The sequence below is a fragment of the Vidua chalybeata genome, chromosome 19, assembly GCF_026979565.1.
Source record: "Vidua chalybeata isolate OUT-0048 chromosome 19, bVidCha1 merged haplotype, whole genome shotgun sequence".
Taxonomy (NCBI): domain Eukaryota; kingdom Metazoa; phylum Chordata; class Aves; order Passeriformes; family Viduidae; genus Vidua; species Vidua chalybeata.
Genome location: NC_071548.1, coordinates 4,912,974 through 4,930,453, shown reverse-complemented (window position 1 = coordinate 4,930,453; position 17,480 = coordinate 4,912,974). Strand labels below are relative to the sequence as shown.

The following is a 17,480-nucleotide window of genomic DNA, read 5'->3' as shown; positions in this document are numbered from 1 at the left end:
CTCCAGCACTGCCTCTGGCTGTGTCCCCACATGGCCAAAGAACAGATCCTTGGCTGCAGTCTCTGGACAAGTTTAGGCGTCTCCTACTCTTCAGTGCTGCCTGTGGGATCCTGGCAGCTCAATGTCTGGTGCAGCCTGCAGAGCACAGCTCTGTGTGAGCCACAGCCCTGGTCTATCCCTGTGTTCTGGCCCTGTAGGTCCCAATCCAGGCGTCTTTGCTCCGGTACTCTGACAGTGAGCTGAATGAGCTGGCTACAAGGAACTTCCAGAGTAAGGACCTCCCTGGGACACAGCACAGCAGAAGGGGGGGAGTGGGGTGGCCAGGGTGGGCACACACAGACATTGTGGGGCTCAGTGGGAATGGAGGGCCCCTTCTGCAGTTCTGGGAAGGCAGGAAGGCATTTCTGCAGTTCATAAGCCCCTTTGTGCTTGCTGAAAGCTTCCAGCAAAAGGGACTTTGCCTTGAGTGGTAAGTGTCCCAGAACACTCTGCCTGGGCTTTGGGCTGACTCCACATGTCCAGTGCAAGCCTTGTAACAGCAGAGAAGTTTTCAGGATATTTGCTTGCCCACTGCCAGCCCCATGGCAGAACCACCCCATCTCAGACTAAAGGCCAGGCTTTGCCTTGCAGCGCTGATGAGGTTCATGGGAGATCGGCCAAAACACAAGCACCAGGCTGAGGTCCAATGCATCTATGAAATCCTTCAGGTTTGTGAGCTTCCCCTGGAAAAAGTGCAGAAGCACCAATGGGAATGGAGGGCCAAGACCTTGCTGGGAAGGAAAAGAGCAGGGAGAGCCATAATAGAACCTCCTACATGAGGAAGGGAGATGAAATAGATTGTGGGGAGGGTTTGCATGTAAATGGTTTCCCTGGATATCGCTGTCTGGATGAGAGCACAACCTGCCTCTGCTCTCCCTTCCTTTGAGCCTAAATAGCACTAGGGATCAGAAGGCTGCAAAGCCCAAACTTTAAGCCAAACTGGCAGAGCTCTGAAGCTGGGAGAGGAAGGGCACAAAGATGACCTGGGGACATCTCTGATGCTCTCATCCTCTCTCTGATGCTGTTTTCTCCTCTCTGGATGCAGCTGTGCAAGGAGAAGGAGAATTTGCATGATGAGATCTACTGCCAGGTCATCAAACAGGTCACACACAACCCTCAGCAGTGAGTACCAGCACTGCCAGCTCCTGTGTGTGCACAGCTGGAGAGGAACCATCTGCTGCAGGGACACCAGGGCCAGGGGAGAGGGTATCCCCTCACGGTGGGTTGTCCCCAGCTGCTCCAGTGCTGAAGCTCCTGCTGAGCACTCAGGAAATTTGCCAGCCACTGGGGCTGGCATTTTCACTTTAGTAGATATTTTTCCCTGTATTTCTGGCTGCTGATCTATCTGGGCACAGTAAACGTTCCTGGTGGCTCCTGGTCAGGTGCTGCTCAGAGTCCTGATTTCCTCCTCTCAGCCTTGGGGAATTGATAAGCACCAGTCAAGGACTGGCTTGGCCCCACACTGCCCTGGGAGGTGGCCTTGATTGTTCCCTTTCTTTGCTTGCTGTTGGAATAACTGAATCAATCTCTTACTCAGCACAAGAAACCTCTGACCAAGGGCTGACACCTCCTTTTCTGCCAACTGCCAGAGGTGTTCAGAAGGGCACAAGCTCACTTTGAGCTGCTCAGAGCAGGAATTTTCTTGTCCCAAGTCCTTTCTGATCCACAGGGAGAGCGAGCTGCGGGGCTGGTTGCTCCTAAACCTGCTCACTGGGTACTTCCTGCCTTCCAAAATCTTGATGCCCTATGCCACCAAGTTCCTGCAGCTGGCCAGCAGTGATCCATCCAGCACCCACCACGGTAAGACTGTGTCCTGTAAAGCAAATATTCCAGATCTAATCTCCCCATCCTGTTGTTCCTCTGTCCCAGACACTGTCATGTTTGGATGTGTCCTGGCAGGGTGGGAGGTGAAGTCAAGTCTCTTTGCTCTCCTAGCAGTGACCAGGGGTGTCTTAGTTTGAAAAGACAGGTGTCTGCTAAGGAAGGCAGGAGCCTCCCTTGAAATGGAAAATGTAACCCCCCTCCCTCCAAATTGTTATAATTTTGAAATTAAGGGGCTCTCAGGCAAAGATATGGGAATAGGAATAACAGTTCTTTATTAGGAAAGAAAATAGAAATGCAGTAATACAGAACAACACTGCCAGAGTCAGAGCAGGCCGTGGCAGGCTGTGGGTCAGGGTGGTGGCAGCAGTGCCATTCCATGGGGGCTCAGCCCTCCTGCAGTGCCAGCTGTGCTTCTGCTGGAGCAGGGATCCTGGACAAGGCTGGAGTTTTCCTCTGAAGCTCCAGGGCTGCTGGAGAGGGGCCTGGGCTTCCTCTGGGAATGCAGTGGGGCAGAAAGCTGCTCCTCTGGGAATACAGTGGGCAAAGGCTGCTGTGGTGTCCCAAAGCCTCAGATTGTATCCAGGTAGGAACGCTTGGCTCCTCCCCTGGGCGCAGCATCTCCCCATGGGATGATGGAATTTTCTCAGCCATGCAGGGACACTCAGTGGCCATGAACAGAAGAGATCACCTGGAGGGAGGGTTGGGTGTGGGAGAGATAAAGCAAACTGCCCAAAGAACAGCAGAGAACTGCCTCACCTCTGACAGATGGGAATAGAATACACACAGCCAGCCACATCTCGCAACCTAAGACAAGGGGTTAAATTCAACTCAGCCAGGATGACCCAACACCACAGGACACCATGTTTAGTTCTCTGTTTGGCTCAGCACATGGAGCTTTTTCCTTTTCCTGCAGATATAGCCAAGATTTGCCAGAGCAACCTGCGCAAAAACTTCCTGTACGGGGGCCGTCGGCACCTCCCTTTCCCTGTGGAGATGGAGGCACTGCTGGTATGGAGGGGCAGGGAAGTGGGGTGGATGCTGGGAAGGGGGACAGGGAAGAGGCTTTGGAGGATGCAGATGGGAATAGGTGAACATGCAGTGTGACAGGGGCAGTTGGTGTTTCAGGAGAGGAAATGGAGCATGTGGATGGAAGGAGCTTGGGAAGTGCAGTGCCATGGAGTGGGCAAGGAAGAGGCAGGTGCTGTGGACAAGCAGTGGCAGCAGGGATGAGGAAGAAGGGGGACAAACATGTGGGGCTGATGGGACCCTGCATGTCTTGCTGCCTGAACATTGTCCTTTGCAGAAGGGACACGGTGCCCGCCGGCTGGTTGTGCTGATGCCTGGAGGCATGGAGTACCTCACCAGGATCAGGACATTCACTGTGAGTTTCCAGCTGTGAATTCCTTCATTGGTCTGGACTCTGAGCCACACCAGCGAAATCCCTTATCTGACAAGGAGTAATGTATCTATCTGCTCTTGGGCTTGCCTGGTCAGGGTATTAATTCCTTCTTTCCTTGCTTCAGGTGGCCAAGGAGCTCTTGCAGGAGATCTGTGAGCAGATGGGAATAGGTGAACAGCAAGAGATACAGGATTTTGTTCTCTTTGCTATCAGGAGTGACGACAAAAATCTTGGCAAGTAGAGACCAGCATGGAGCTTCTCTCTTTCGGCAGCCTCTGCAAAAGGGAGCATCACAGCTCCTGCTTGGAATAGTTCCTCCACCCTTGCTGCCTCCTAGGAGGGTCCTCTTAAGCAGTTTCCCTCTGTATTATGGTTAAGGATTGATCCTTCTCAGGGGCTGTGTAGCTTGTTCCTGAAAGAGATGTGGGGTTCTGTGTCCCTTTGGAATGGCTGATGGTTGGAGTCTCAGGGCAAGGTGGAACTGAGGTGTGCAGGAAGGCTCCTGTGCCAGCCTCTCCGCCAAGAAGGATGGATGACCCTCTCTCTGTGTCATGTAGATAAAATGGTGAGGCCAATAAAACTGGAGGAGTATCTCCATGATTACCTGCTGGAGGACAAGCTGGTCACTGTGACCTTACGCAGACTCATCTGGAGGACACCTCTGCACTTTGACAACCAAGTTTATACAGATGTCCATTATGGACAGGTAAGCAAGGGCAGGACCCTCCCTAGCAGGGGCAGATGTAGTGTCCCAGCCAACAGGAATCCCAAGGGGGCTGAAAAAGCAGGAGTGCTGATAGGCTTTGTGTGCTGTTTGTGGGAGTGACTAAACACTAAAGCTATGGATGCCAGGAAGGCTCTGTGCCTGTGGCCTTAGCCTGGAGCAGTGCTGTTCCACACCTTGTGCAGCTCCCCAGGCTCTTCCTGAGCTCAGCCTTTGTTTTGCATTATCAGCAAGGCAGGACGTGGGTCTGTGCAGCCTGGCACTGCCCAGACTTGCCTCTACCCTCTGGCAGGTTTAACAAAGGCCTCTTTGCTCTGCTGTCCCTCAGGTGCTGTGGGATTACCTGAATGGGAGGATCCTGCTGAATCAGAGTAAAGAAATGGAGATGCAGGTGGGCCTTTTGGCAATGCTCCAGCACTGGGCCAAAGTGGAGCAGCAGAAATCTGCTCCCTCCAGGTATGTCTGTGGCAGAGGGGATCTCTCTGTGATGGCCATAGGCACCACAGGGGTTAGGGGCAGGTACCTGAAGTCCTCTCTGAATAATTAAGAAATGTCCAGTTCTGGAGACACAGAGGGTCACGAGGGTGCCATGGTCATTTCATTTGATTGCCACGGATTTGTAACACCAAGAAGGAAGGGCATGAGCTCATGGTTTGTGTTAAGCCTTTATTCTCCCTCACAAGTGTCAGAAGTTTCAACCCTGGACACCTGAAATCTGTAGTGAGATGCCCAATGGGAACAAAATTGTCCCTGGATACTGGAAATCTTCAGTCCTGCAGTTCCAAGCTGTACTTTGCCACTCCTTCCTTTCCTTATGCACTTTGACTTGGAGTTGAGGTAATGCCTCCATCAGATGCAATTAAAGCACCAGCAGCAGGGAAATGGCACAACCCTGCTGGTCACTGAAGAGCTCTTGCTGCCTCCAGAAAGGAGGGATTTCTCTCCATGCACTGGTGCACAGCTGAATTTTCTGTGGACAAGGGTGGTCTCACTGTCTCTGATGGTTCCTTCCACCTTATCCAACGCAAGCATCACCTGTTGTGCTCTTCCTCTCCCCCTTCATCCTTGTTCCCAGATATACAATGGAAAATTGTTGCCCCATCCCTCCTCTTAATCCCCTGGCTGATGTTTGATTTTAGCTGGGCAGGGGGTGAATTAGAATCTGGTTTTTGGCACAGGGAAGAGCTGAAGGAGTACACTCCAAAGACCCTGCAGTCCTCCATCAGCCCCAAGGCTCTGCACAACCACGTGGCCACACTGCTGAGAACGAGGCAGCCCCTCCAGCCACGGGATGCAAAAATCCAGTTCATAGGTGAGGAGACATCCAGATCTGGTTCAGTTTCTATGCTGTTTCAGCTTCTGGAAGCTGCTCTGAATGCACTTTTGGGACAATTTATGAGATTGTTGATGATTCTTGGAGCCTGGAATGAGCCATGAGAATGGAATTCCCTGACAGCTCCTCACTGTGGATTAGATCTTTGGAGGTACCACATGCAGTGTGACGGGGGCAGTTGGTGTTTCAGGAGAGGAAATGGAGCGTGTGGATGGAAGGAGCTTGGGAAGTGCAGATCACCACCAAGCATGGTGATCATGGTAGAAGTTCCATCTCTTGTTGGAGTCTGCAGTGGATTTTCAGAGCTCTGTACAAGCTGTGGTTTAATTGATATTCTGGCTGCATGTCTGTTTTCCAGTCAGAAAAGGACAGGACATCCACTCAGGCAACTGAGAATTGAGCCTCAGAAGCCAGGGAGGGAGGCAGACGTTGTCAATGTTACTTCTTAACGTAGAAAATCTTGGGAACACTGGCAGCTTTGACCACCCCAGGCTGGTGCAGTAAATTGCTGGCTGAAAGCTGCTGCCCTCAGGCCACTTTTTGCTCTCTTCTAGAGGACGTGATGAAATTGCCTTTCTTTGGCTACACCATCTTCATAGTGGAGAGAATCAGCGATAACATGATCCCTGTGCCCTGTTTCTTTGGTGTGAACAAGGAGGAGATCATTGTGGTGGATGGCACCACCCAGGTATGCCAGACAGTTCCCCCTGATCTGTCAGATACTATCTGTGACTTCAGAAGAACTCGTGAAGGAAGAGGGTGGAATTCCCTGCATCACAGCCACTCTGACAACAGCACTGGCCCAAAGTAAGAGAGTGTACAACAGGCATTATTGCCATGGGCTCTTTTGTAAGTCCAGTGTTTATGCTAGCAAGCACAATCCACAGTAAAACTAAATGTAGAACCCATTCCTGTTTGTCCCAGTCCTGTGGGAATTCCAGGGCTGTGCTGGGCAGCCAGAGCCTGCCCTGTATCCTGCAGACACCACCCTGCGTGCCAGACCTTCCTTCAGCTTTCCACAGGCACTTGAGGTGACTTGTGGTGAGAATCATCAGATGGTTTCACTTTAGGGACTGCTCCTGAGAGTAGCTGGTGGATTTTCCCTCTCGCAGGCCGTGTCCTGGGTCATTCCCCTGAAGGAGCTGCAGAAGATGCGCACCCTGAGGCCCATCTCCGACGGGGGCCTTCCCGGCCTGGAGCTCCACTATGGCTCCCCTGGCAACCCCGGGGCCCTGTGGGTGGAACTGTCACAGGTGAGATCAGCCTGGACCTGCATCTTCCTCCAAACTGCCCTCTCCTGCCCAGCTGAGCCTCCTGCTTACCATCCCTGCTGAGGGATGGTGCTGCTGCTCCTCTCTCGTGTCCTAAAGGAGGAGGGGACTCTGCATTTCCAGGCTCTGAAGTGCAGCTTGGTCCCAGCACATGGCTGATATTTAATTATAGGAAGTGATTTATGGGGATATTTAATTAGGGGAAGCAGCTCTTTCTGGGGTAAAGAGTGATTGATGCTGGTTTGTGTTTTGACAGGCCAAAGAACTGTACCACACGATTGTTGTCATGCTGGATAAAACAGAGCTGCACTCCTAGAGCCTCAAAGGAGGAGAATGGCTAAGGAAAACAGCACTGTTTCCCCTTCTCTGAACTTGGTCAGTGCTCCCTGACCTGTCTTTGGGAGAGAACTCTTCCAGAAGACACCCATGACCTCAGCCAGCTGCTTTCTAAGAATACCACCACAGCGTTTGTTGATGGAGTGACCATAACCCTCGTGACCTGCCATTCAGCCCTCAAGCACTTCCTTGAAACAATCCATGCTGTGGCTAAACAAACCCCAAGGGCCTCTCCACACCACAGCCCGTTCCAACAATGAGCAGCTGACCCAAAGCAAGCATTTGCCTTCAAGCTTTGCACTGTGCAACTCCTCCTTTCTGTTTTGAATTCATTACCACGAGCAAAGCCTGGTGCTTGCTAGAGATTTGTGTATCCCAATGCCCAGCTGAGGCTGTGCAGTGCCTGCATGGGCTGCTGGTGTTTTCCAGGAGCCAGATTTGTTTCTGAATTGATATGCAGAGGTCCTGTTGCAGGATCTGTGAAGCAGTTTGTAGAAAGCATCCTAATTGAAAAGCAGATCAGTGTTAATCATACAATTAACACGTATGCTGGGGCACAGATTGAGCTGCAGTGGTAAGGAAGTTTATTGTTAATTAATTTCCCACTGACATAATTATATGCATATGCTTCCCTCTACTATAAAGAAGTCAGTCATGGCCATGCAGCTGTCAGACTTCAATGATGGCTCCAAGCCCATGGAAGAAGCTTCTTCAAACAGAACTTGTATTATACTGAAGTGTTTTGGGTTGTACAAAAATATTTCATTTATTTTTACTGCCACAGCTCTCCTAATGACCTGAGGAGTAACTGCCCTTTAGGAAATTGCAATAAAATAATCACAGAGATGTTCTGAAGGTATGATATGCTAGATCTTACATCTAACCTGGGAAAACTTAGCTGCAGGTAATGGGCAAAGCTTGAGTAAAATGTTGTCACTGTTGGCAGGGAAGGGGGATATATCTGAGGGTGCTCACTGCAAGCCCTGATGCACAGTTAGACTTTTGCTGGTGAGCTGATGCCAGTGGGAACTACAGCATTTTCTCTGGCAGGTGCTTCTCTTTGAGTGCTGCTTAATGTACCTCTGGCCTCTGGAGTGACTGAGTGGTAAGAAAAAGCTTCCAGGAACAATCCACAGCAGTTGTAACATTGCTTTATTGTCAGTCCTGCATATACCCTTCAGAACATTTAAAAAAATACATCGGTGGAATGCAGTGATCCAAACCTCTGGGCAGCCTCTGGGCTGCACGTTCCTCTGGCAGCACTAGAGCCTGCGGCCACCAGCCCCTGTAGGTATGGAATAGAGGCAGAACCCAACAAAAATCCAACAGAAAGGACTCGTGCCAGTGAATCAGGTTCAGGTTCCATATAAACATAGCAGCAGAGGTACCCAGTGTCAATTTGAGGGTCACAGCAGCACTGCCCCCTGTACTGCAGACTTTTGGTGAGGCACAGGGAGCAAATATGGCTTTAGGGATTACAAGCAAAGGCTGGAAGTATTGCAGGGGTTAATAATGAAGGAGTATCACCACTTAAATTAAAGGGCAGACAGAACTGGACAAAGTTAAAGAAGTTCACATTAAAAGAAAAATAATCTGAGTTTCTCCTCCTTTAGAAAGCAAGCACTGCCTCCATGGTAATTACAAAATGCTCCTCCCCTGCCCTTCAAACGAAAATACTCCATCTAGGAACTCAAACACTGAGTTTGTCACTGGCAGCCCTGAGCAAAGCATGAGAACTTGTAGCATATTGGTGACACTGAAATAAGAGACAGGGAGATGGGGAGCAAGGGGAGGAGCCATTTAGAAAGCAAGGTGCCATCCCAAAGCAGAGTCCCAGCTGGAAAGTCTGAGCCCTGCCCAGACTGCTGTAGGTAGTAGAGGTTGGAGACAGTGCAGAACATCCAAGGCAGCAGACCCTAACAAACACAGCAGGTACAACTTCACACCTCTTGGTCCTTGAGGGTTTCAGCACCCCACTTATTGGGGAAACTCACCATGAGTTCACAAAAACTGGTTCCCTGGGAATTTGTGTCACTAAGGACAGAGGTGAGCAAAAATGCAGTGGGGAAAAGAAAAATAAATGTCATTTCTGCAGTCTCATAAAACCTTCCATGGCTGAGTTCTTCCACATCCCTTGGTAGTGCTGCTGCAGGAAGGAAGAGCCAACAAGCAGCAGGGATCAGCTCTCTAAGCTCTGCAGCTCCTCCCAGTCTGCCTCACTCTCACACCTGAGCCTTGTTTTGAAAAACTCCTTGATGAGTCTCTGTGCTTCCTCCTTCACTGCAAGAGAGGAAACACCATCTTTTGAGTTGCTACTTAAGACATCTGCCCCCTCTAAAGCCATGAACTCATCTGGCATTGCAATCACACCAGACACACCTGTCTTGCGGGCAGGGCTCTGCTCCTGGGTCAGTAAGTGAGACAGGTGCCTGGCAAAGCCCTTGAAGAGATCCTGCAGCATTGGGGAAGACAAAGAGCAGAAAGCAGCCACCTGTTACCTCACCAGTCTGTTTCCAAGTTTGTCGTGCCCTTAGCACAGGCTGGCTGTAGCACAAACCACTCCTAGACTGAACACACACAGCTGGCCCTGCAGTGCTGGAGAAACCCAGGCACACACATCCTGCCTTGCAGGGCACAGCAAGGAAACTACACCAGCACCAAACTTGAGCTGTTCCTACTTCACAGGTGGGAGTTAAAAACATGCCAGGGTTTAATGTGAAAATATGAACAATCACAAGCAAGTGTGGAACCAACAGACACCAACCCTTTTGTGGGAGTTACTGCACTTGGAGTCACTTAAACAGCACATAAATAAAAGGTGGGATCCAGATCATCTCCCCCTTCTCTAGCCCTAGATCCCTAGAGAAATGAATTCTCCTTCTGCTAAAGAGGGCCTTGAGCTATACTCTACCTTGGAAGCAAATTTGCCCCCCTTGTAGAATGGGGTCAAATACTTGACAACGATGTCTGCAGTCTCTTTGAGGGATATGCCTTTGGTCACTGGCTGTATAGTCTTGCTGCTTCCTTCTTTATCACACTGTTCTAAGTTTGAGTCAAAAGTCACCTTCTTCTTTGTTAGACCAACACTTTTACCCTCTGGCTGGGTCAGAATTGAAGATTTTGCCGCTGTCCGGAGACGCTTTTTTGCAGGACTTTCCATATCCTGGAGAGGGGACAGAAGAAAACCAAACCTACCAATTCCTGTGGCAGCACTGCCCTTCCAAGCAGCCACCACCTTACAAGAACATGAATCTTTGCAGCATCCTGCAGCCTCTGCCTCCAGTGAACACCCAGTAGCAATCTCTGTTACTTCTTTTAACTTGCTGTGCAGACACTACTTCCCACACAAAGGGACTTTGAAAAAAACCCTTTGAAGAATACCACATTTAGAACTACCCTGCGCTCATATTGGGGCAGCTAATTGCTAGACCCTATCCTCCAGAGGAAAACTGACTGGAAAAGATTTCTCAGGATGTCTGCTGAGAACAGAATACACCCCTCAGGAAGAATCAGACACATCAGGAGAGCCACACTCCTGCTCAGTTGGAAAAGAAAGGAGACTGCAGTGTTGCAGAGACAGCTGCCAGGCAATCTCAGCTGCCAAATGCAGAAGCAGAAAATGAATGGCAAGGCAAGCTGTGAGCAAGGGTCACTTCCCAATGGTCCCATGTGTCTCTGGCCTGTGGTTGTGCCCTTGCCTTGAGAAAGCAGCTCCCTAATTACAGTTAGTGATCGATCTCAGGGGGTGGGGACACTAATTCCAGGCAAGTCACCAGCAAGGGCACAGTCACATGAGTTGCACAGAGGAGGGAACAAAGCAGTGGAGAGGGAGCTCTCCACTGCAGCCCAAGGTGCTGACACAGCCCAGAGGGCAGCAAGGAAACACCAGGAATGCAACACAACTGGGGTTCTCCTTCCTGTTGCAACTGCATCTGGGCCCTCCTCAGATAAATGACACTCTCAGAGCAGGAGTGTCACTCCCAAAGAGAAATTTGGTATAAGATGAGCAGAAGAAATAGAGGAAATTAGTATTCTTTGAAGTCTTACCTCAACTGATCCTGGCCGCTTCCCACTGTCACCTTCTCCAACAACAGGAAGCTCAGTTTCTGCAACATTTTCAGCAACACTAGTGGGAAGAGTGGAGAGAAGGCCAATTGTAATCATTCCACAGTGAAAATATTTCTGCATTCAGTGTCAGTGGCCATGAGACTGCATGGTAAAGCAAGAGTCTCCCTCACTGACCCAGAGACCTCATACAGGTTTCCAGGACAAGGCTGGTGGGGCTCTGGACAACACAGAGAGCAGAGAAGTAGAGATTTTACCTGGACTTCACATCTATTTCTTCCTCAAGGAATTCACTTTCAGCAGCCTGCTGGGTCTTAGAATTCTCCCCTCTCTCAGGCAGTGTTACTTCTGTTTCTCTCAGTTCTTTATTCTCCCCCTGGAACTGCCCAGTCAGGTCTCCAGAGCCATCTTTGTTTTCCTGAGCTGTTGGTTTCTTTTGACAAACACTTTGAGAAGAAACCTGAGGTACTGTGCTTGCAGAACAGCCATCTCCCTTTGCTACACTACAGCTTTGGGCTTTAGAGCCAGCTTTGGGGAGGGAGAAGAATTTGGAAATATCCTGTGATTCCTTTTTAGCTGCTTCTGCAAGCATTTGCTGCTTCTTGCTACGTTTGGACTTTTTAGCAGGGCTCTCCCCAAGGGCACTTTTTGTGTCTGGACTGGGTTGCTGCTCCTTCTTTTCTGGGTGTAGTTCTACCCCTGCACTCTCACCCACTGCTTTGGTTACAGTTTCTTCCCCCTGGAGAACAGGGTTTCTGATGTCCAGGTCCAGACTGTAGTTGCTGTTGTCTTGCCCACTTGGACAGTCTTTTTTGACAGGCTTTGCATCACTCTCCTCCTGGATCTTTAGCAGTTCTGAAGCTGTCTGGAACAAGCTGGATTTCTTTGGAAATCCTGCTCCCACACGCTTGGGTTTGAACTGGAGACAGGAAGAATAAGAAATTTTGGATATGAGATCCCTGAGTGAAGCACCATGAAAGCATCTAGGTTTCTGCACACAATACACCAGTGTGGGCAGCTGTAAGCTGGAGGAGGCTCTAAATCTGACTGATCATCACACCCATCAACAGAGACATGAGGGAAATGGATTAGGTGGAAGTCCTAGGCTAACAGTAAGAAAACAAGGCAGCATCCTTGGATAAAGCAAGATGAGAAAGAACTTATTTAAGCTGTGGCCTGCACACAGATTATATTCACTAATAACATGACAGACAGGAAAAAGCAATTACAATAGAAATATAGCACAATGGCAGTTGGGGCTACAGAAAGGATTCAAATTTAAAAAAAAGGCAGACAGACAAAATACACTATTTCCTCCTGTCTATCCCACCAATACTCACCGAGGGAACCTGGGATGCAGGGACAAAGTCCTCTTCTGCTAGAGACACAGATTTTGTTTCCAAATTGCTGTTACCACCTGTTCCAGACCCAAAGACTGAGAACAATTCCCCTTGTTTGGAGGCTTTATTGATTTCTGCCACCTGAAAAGAGAACAGAAATATTCTCTAACGGCCAGAAATCTTTATGTATTCCTGCTTTTGTACATACTAAAAGTCATAGTAACAAAACAAATATCTGCTCTGGAGAGGCACCTGCTTCAAGAACAGAAACATCTTCAGAGATTATGATGGCAACCAGATAACCTAAACTAAGGCTTCTCTATGCCAGCAGCAGCCTGAGGAATTCCCAAATTCCTGTATTGCTACAACATATCTGGATAAGCTTGCACTGCTATGTAGGTTTTCAGAGCCTGTAAAGCCAACAAAGATGTGACCTCGAGGTGATTATGGTCCCTCCTGGAAACAAAATCAAGAAGAAAGTTTTGTAAGATACCCAAGGCAAAACAGAGCTTGTCCTTCACCTTTCCCACACAAATTCTGCCCTATTTGCCCTGGAGCTCCCCGGTTCCAGGGAGCAGCAGATGTAGATGTTTGTCCCTACCTTCTTTAGCACAGCTGCCTTGTAGGAATTTGCCATTTTACTGGTCCGGAAAGCTTCATATTCCATTTCCACTGCACAGGCACCAGGGTCTGACCTGAAACACAGGCTGGGGTGATTCCTGGCAAGACACACTTCTTGCATCTGCAAAGGGAACACTAATGCTTAAGTATCTCCCAGAAAGTACAAAATCCATTCTCTCCAGTACAAGAATAAGTGATAACTTCCAGTTAAGTCCTAAGGCATGTAGTGGTGAGTTGATGGAGAATGGAAAGGGTGATGAACACGGTTTTAAATCAAGATTCTTGCCCACTGCTCCGTTTGAGAAGTGCACTATCCCCATCTTGTGGGATAGGGAAGAACTGCCACTCCTGGGATCAAGCTGATAACAGCGATCAGTCATGAATCCTCATGTCTGATCTTCAACATCAGAGCCAGAAAGATGCTGTTAAGTGAAACTACATCCTTGGACAAAATAACTTTAAAAAGCTCAAAAATGCATTCCTTAATTGTGTTAACAGAGGGCTTGCTCTTCCCTGAGCAAAATTAATACACATTACAATGGTAATTGTGCTCAGGGAAGAGCAGGCCCTGTGTTAAGGGACTCAGTATGCACCCCTTTTTCCTCATCTCATACCATTTTCCTTCTGCTGCTGGAGTCTTTTGGTTGTTGCTCAAAGCTTCTTCCAGCATTTTCAGGCAGTGTTCCCGGCCCTAGGAAACATGGGATACTCAGACATGCTCTACAGAAGTCCCACTGCCTCTTGGACTTCCATCCCTGAAGGAGTAAGGACAGGCCAGGCAGAAGCCTTATTGCTCTTTGCAACATCACTTACCTTCACAGTCAGCTTGGCGATCCTCCTGCTGGCAGCCTCCTTCAGGGGACAGTCTGCACCTGCCACAGGAGAGGAATTTGGGAAAGGAGCCATGGCAGGTCTAGGCTGATGGAGAACATCTCAGCTGTCACAGGGAGGTGCAGGTCCAGGACTGCCTGGCTTTCTCCTCCCTGCACTGTCTCCCCAGGGAACACTGTGGTCACCCTTTCTACCTGGAGAAGCTACACACTTCGAAAGAGTAGGCAGAAACCAAAGTGAGAATGTTTTCTCTGATTGAGAACATCTACTTTGGAGTTTAGGACTAACAGCTTTCCAAAATCTTCCCACCTCAGAAAACCTTTCTTTAAGGCTCTTAGGAAACTCAAATCTTTTGTGCTCCTCACAATATCAACCAAAAAAATCAGGCTGTAAAGAATAACCTGACCTATCAAGTGTTCTTTTGCAACAGTGCCAGACAGGGCCCCAAGCAGCACAGTTACAAAGAGTAAAGGTTTTCAGCAGTTTCCTTATAGCATTATTATTATTATTATTATTATTATTATTATTACTGCTTCATAACCACTGCAGAAATAACTAACACTACAAAGTCAGGTTAGACAGAGTTTTTCTTCTCTCTTGCTTATTTGGAAATGTTGTTCAGAAAGATGCATTCCATATCTTCACCCCGACCAAAGCTAAGCTGTGGTCCATCTCCTCCAGCCAAGTTTTCACAGCCAAAAGCTTGACCTCTGTGCCTAGGGACTGATACCTCCAGTGGTGATGCTGTACAAATTGCATGCAGCTGCAAAATATAAGACTTTCTTCTCCCAAAGAAAACCTGTTATAAATCAAAGAAGATATTTACTTGGAGGAACAAAATCTTCCTTTTCTGGTTCTTTGCCCTGGAAGAAAACAAAGATCAGTCAAATATTTCCATTCCTACTACACACATGCAGATCTAGAAGCACAATAGAATGTTTTATATCCCTGCTCCAGGGAAAATTAAAGCTGAAGTTATAAAGGCATTGAATATGTGCCAAAACAGGGCCAAGAAGACAAAGAACGAGAATCAAAGCCAAAATTTCACCTCTGCTATAGGAATATTTAAGAGAAGCTGAATGGGAAAATCTGTTTTTACTACTACCATGGGCATTAAAACCAACAGGCTCCTCTTGCCTAGCACTGCAGAGAAACCAGCACATGAATAAGCTGCATTTCTTCCTATTATGGGACTAGCCCAGAATATGGAGAACACAACGAAAGCAGAAGTACAAGAAGTGAAGGACAACAAGCAACACCAAGATGAAATAATTTACTGTCATCAGTGCCAGGAAGCCTTTATGTGTGTCAGACAAGCTCACAGCAAACCCTCTGTGCATCTTTGACCCCAACTCACTTTGCGCAGACTCATCTGTTTCTTGTAGAAGTTGTCCCACTCCCGTTTCCGACGCTCCTCATTGTCTTCATCCCAATTCCCACTGCCCTCTTCATCATACCTGGATAAGGCAGGAAAGCAAGAGGAACAAGCAGTTCTGTAGCTGCAGCACAAACTGGGGGACAAGTTTGGGAAGCCACCCCAGTGATGCATCCAACATTCTTTCTGAACATGTCTTCACTTTGAGTTTCTCCGCCATTGCCCAACCAGGACAGCAGTGAGTGTCCTCCAAAAATTCACAACATTTGTTAATCCATAAAGTAGTAGGCAGTGGCATGAACTAAGAGCATGTAACTAGTGCCCTGAGAATGGAGGGCTCCATTTCAGCAGCTCTGCCAGATGCTCCCAGGGGGTTCAGGAGTCACTGCCTCATGTCATGTACCCCATCTGTCAGTCCTTCGGAGCAGAGATGGCAGAAAGGGCACAACATCCATTCCTCAGCCTCACTTGTTCACAGGCTGCTGCAATAAATGAAATCTCCATCTCTACTACACTGAAATGCAGCAGCTGATCCTCACCAGATGTAGCCCAGGAGTTCACTGCCTCCCACAGCTGCCGAACTTACAGGTATCACAAATCTGAGCTTTAGAGCTGCTAACTATTACAACTTCCAAGGCAAAACTACAATCAGATCATGGAAAGGTTCAATAAGCCAAGTGGCAAACACTGTTCTGTACAACAGCATTAGCTGTGGCTTCTCAGGTCCCGAGACCAAACACAGGCTTAGGTCGCAAGTCCTGGTTTTCTCTGACTCAGCTGGACTTGGCCAAAGAACAAAGGTACCAATCTCGAGCTTTTTAAGGTAAAGCAGAGGACCTGGCCAGCCTAAAGCACTGTGTATCCTGGCACAGCTTCATGGGCAGTGCCTTAGAGAAACTTCATCCTGACACAGCTGCACAGTCACTGCAACTCTGCCAGAGAACAAGGGGAAAGAGAATTTGTCACCTCCACACTGCCAAGCATTTTACAGAATTCACTATGTTTCCCACTGCACATCTTCCTTTTGCTGTCAGCCTGATAGGAAAATGTAGCACTCTGCAGAACAAACTGCCACTGGCACTTCATAACATCCTCTGTGGTGACTAAGTCCGTCAGTGGCCTCTGGCCTGATGGCTCACAGACACTTGTGTTAAATCAGGAATGAACTCTGGACCATGTCACCTGGGTCTCAATTTCAAACATTTTTGATCCTTGTGACTATGAACAGGCTGAGTCCACTTGCTGCTTTCAAAAATTTCAGGCTAGTTTCTTGAGCCAATTACATTGTGCAGGGCAATTCTTAGCTCTGTCAAAACAGCTTTTGGTTCTCTGGGACACGAACATGAACAAGGCTGCCAAAGTGTGTGGAAAATGAAATTCCAGCTGCTGCTGCCAGAAAGTTACAGAAGAATACCATCCACACAGAAACATGTGCTGAAAATAGGAGTGTCTGGGCCTGCAGCTGGTGGATGCTCTTTTCTCTGATGGCTCCTGTGAGATGAGTGTAACCTCTCTGGTACAGACCTGCTGAAGCCTCTGCAGCCTCTCCTCCCGCCCTCGTACAGCTCTGGGTTGTAGCTATCCCAGGAGGCCCCCGTGGGCCCGATGCAGGTTTTGCTCCAGCTGTTGCTGCAGCGTTCCAGTGCCTCCAGTTGCTTTTTCACTGCCCCTGGGTTCTTGCAGAAGTCACAGCACTTGTTGCAAGGTGGGGTGGCGTCGCCAAAGTACTTTGCTATGGCAGCATGGCGACAGCTTGGAAACACAAGGCAAAATCATATGGTTATCACTTCTATCCACAAAAACTCTACCCTCCAAATGCAGGGTATCTTTAGATAAAGATTTGAGTCTTGTTTTTTCACAGAGAATGTCTATTCCAGCAGCAATCACAGGGTTTAATCCCCAGAGCAGAATCTGGGCTCTGTTCCTGGCACCTTGCTTCAAATCTCTCTGCCTTCACTTCCCCATACGTAAAAAAACATCACTGTTAATCTCTTCTGCTAAACCCTTCCAGATACTTGAGATCTGCAAAAGGAGCAGTTGATGAAATATACAGTTATTAATTTTGCATCACTGTCTAAATATATTCCATGTCCTATCAGGATGGCTGTAGGTAAAGAGGCCCCATTGATCACTACACCTCAGAGTAGATATCACAATAAAGAGCTTCTAGGTTTATTGTTTGTGATTTGAAGGTTAAAAAGTATATATTTGAAGACACAGGAATGTAAAGAAAGCCCCAGAAATAGAGTCCAAAGTGAGATCACAATGGAATACTATTCAGATAACACAGCGTGGATCTTGATGGGTTCATACATGCTCCAC

General features: G+C 48.4%; 2 protein-coding genes across 12 annotated transcripts in view; one reads left to right on the top strand and one right to left on the bottom strand.

The window, feature by feature from the left end:
• MYO15B (myosin XVB) overlaps nucleotides 1-8,072 on the top strand; it is a 44,628-nt gene extending 36,556 nt beyond the window's left edge. Inside the window, exons 49-61 of the mRNA XM_053960705.1 lie at nucleotides 198-270; nucleotides 631-707; nucleotides 1,085-1,161; nucleotides 1,709-1,839; nucleotides 2,777-2,871; nucleotides 3,167-3,244; nucleotides 3,387-3,495; nucleotides 3,820-3,968; nucleotides 4,315-4,442; nucleotides 5,165-5,298; nucleotides 5,874-6,007; nucleotides 6,432-6,572; nucleotides 6,847-8,072. Coding sequence (XP_053816680.1) covers nucleotides 198-270; nucleotides 631-707; nucleotides 1,085-1,161; nucleotides 1,709-1,839; nucleotides 2,777-2,871; nucleotides 3,167-3,244; nucleotides 3,387-3,495; nucleotides 3,820-3,968; nucleotides 4,315-4,442; nucleotides 5,165-5,298; nucleotides 5,874-6,007; nucleotides 6,432-6,572; nucleotides 6,847-6,906 — 1,386 coding nt within the window. The 3' untranslated portion in view covers nucleotides 6,907-8,072. The remainder of the gene's footprint in view (nucleotides 1-197; nucleotides 271-630; nucleotides 708-1,084; nucleotides 1,162-1,708; nucleotides 1,840-2,776; nucleotides 2,872-3,166; nucleotides 3,245-3,386; nucleotides 3,496-3,819; nucleotides 3,969-4,314; nucleotides 4,443-5,164; nucleotides 5,299-5,873; nucleotides 6,008-6,431; nucleotides 6,573-6,846) is intronic.
• The window catches only part of RECQL5 (RecQ like helicase 5), a 37,870-nt gene continuing 28,450 nt past the window's right edge, over nucleotides 8,061-17,480 (bottom strand). For 4 of the 11 annotated variants that reach the window (XM_053960561.1, XM_053960563.1, XM_053960562.1 and 1 more), the window contains exons 9-20: nucleotides 16,683-16,910; nucleotides 15,141-15,240; nucleotides 14,610-14,646; nucleotides 13,766-13,824; nucleotides 13,567-13,643; nucleotides 12,933-13,026; nucleotides 12,332-12,472; nucleotides 11,249-11,910; nucleotides 10,974-11,052; nucleotides 9,838-10,089; nucleotides 9,306-9,378; nucleotides 8,061-9,227 (exon numbers count right to left, since the gene is read on the bottom strand). In XM_053960561.1, the coding sequence (XP_053816536.1) occupies nucleotides 9,106-9,227; nucleotides 9,306-9,378; nucleotides 9,838-10,089; nucleotides 10,974-11,052; nucleotides 11,249-11,910; nucleotides 12,332-12,472; nucleotides 12,933-13,026; nucleotides 13,567-13,643; nucleotides 13,766-13,824; nucleotides 14,610-14,646; nucleotides 15,141-15,240; nucleotides 16,683-16,910 (1,924 nt within the window). In that variant the 3' untranslated portion in view covers nucleotides 8,061-9,105. The other 7 variants (XM_053960565.1, XM_053960567.1, XM_053960566.1 and 4 more) reach the window with 7 other exon arrangements.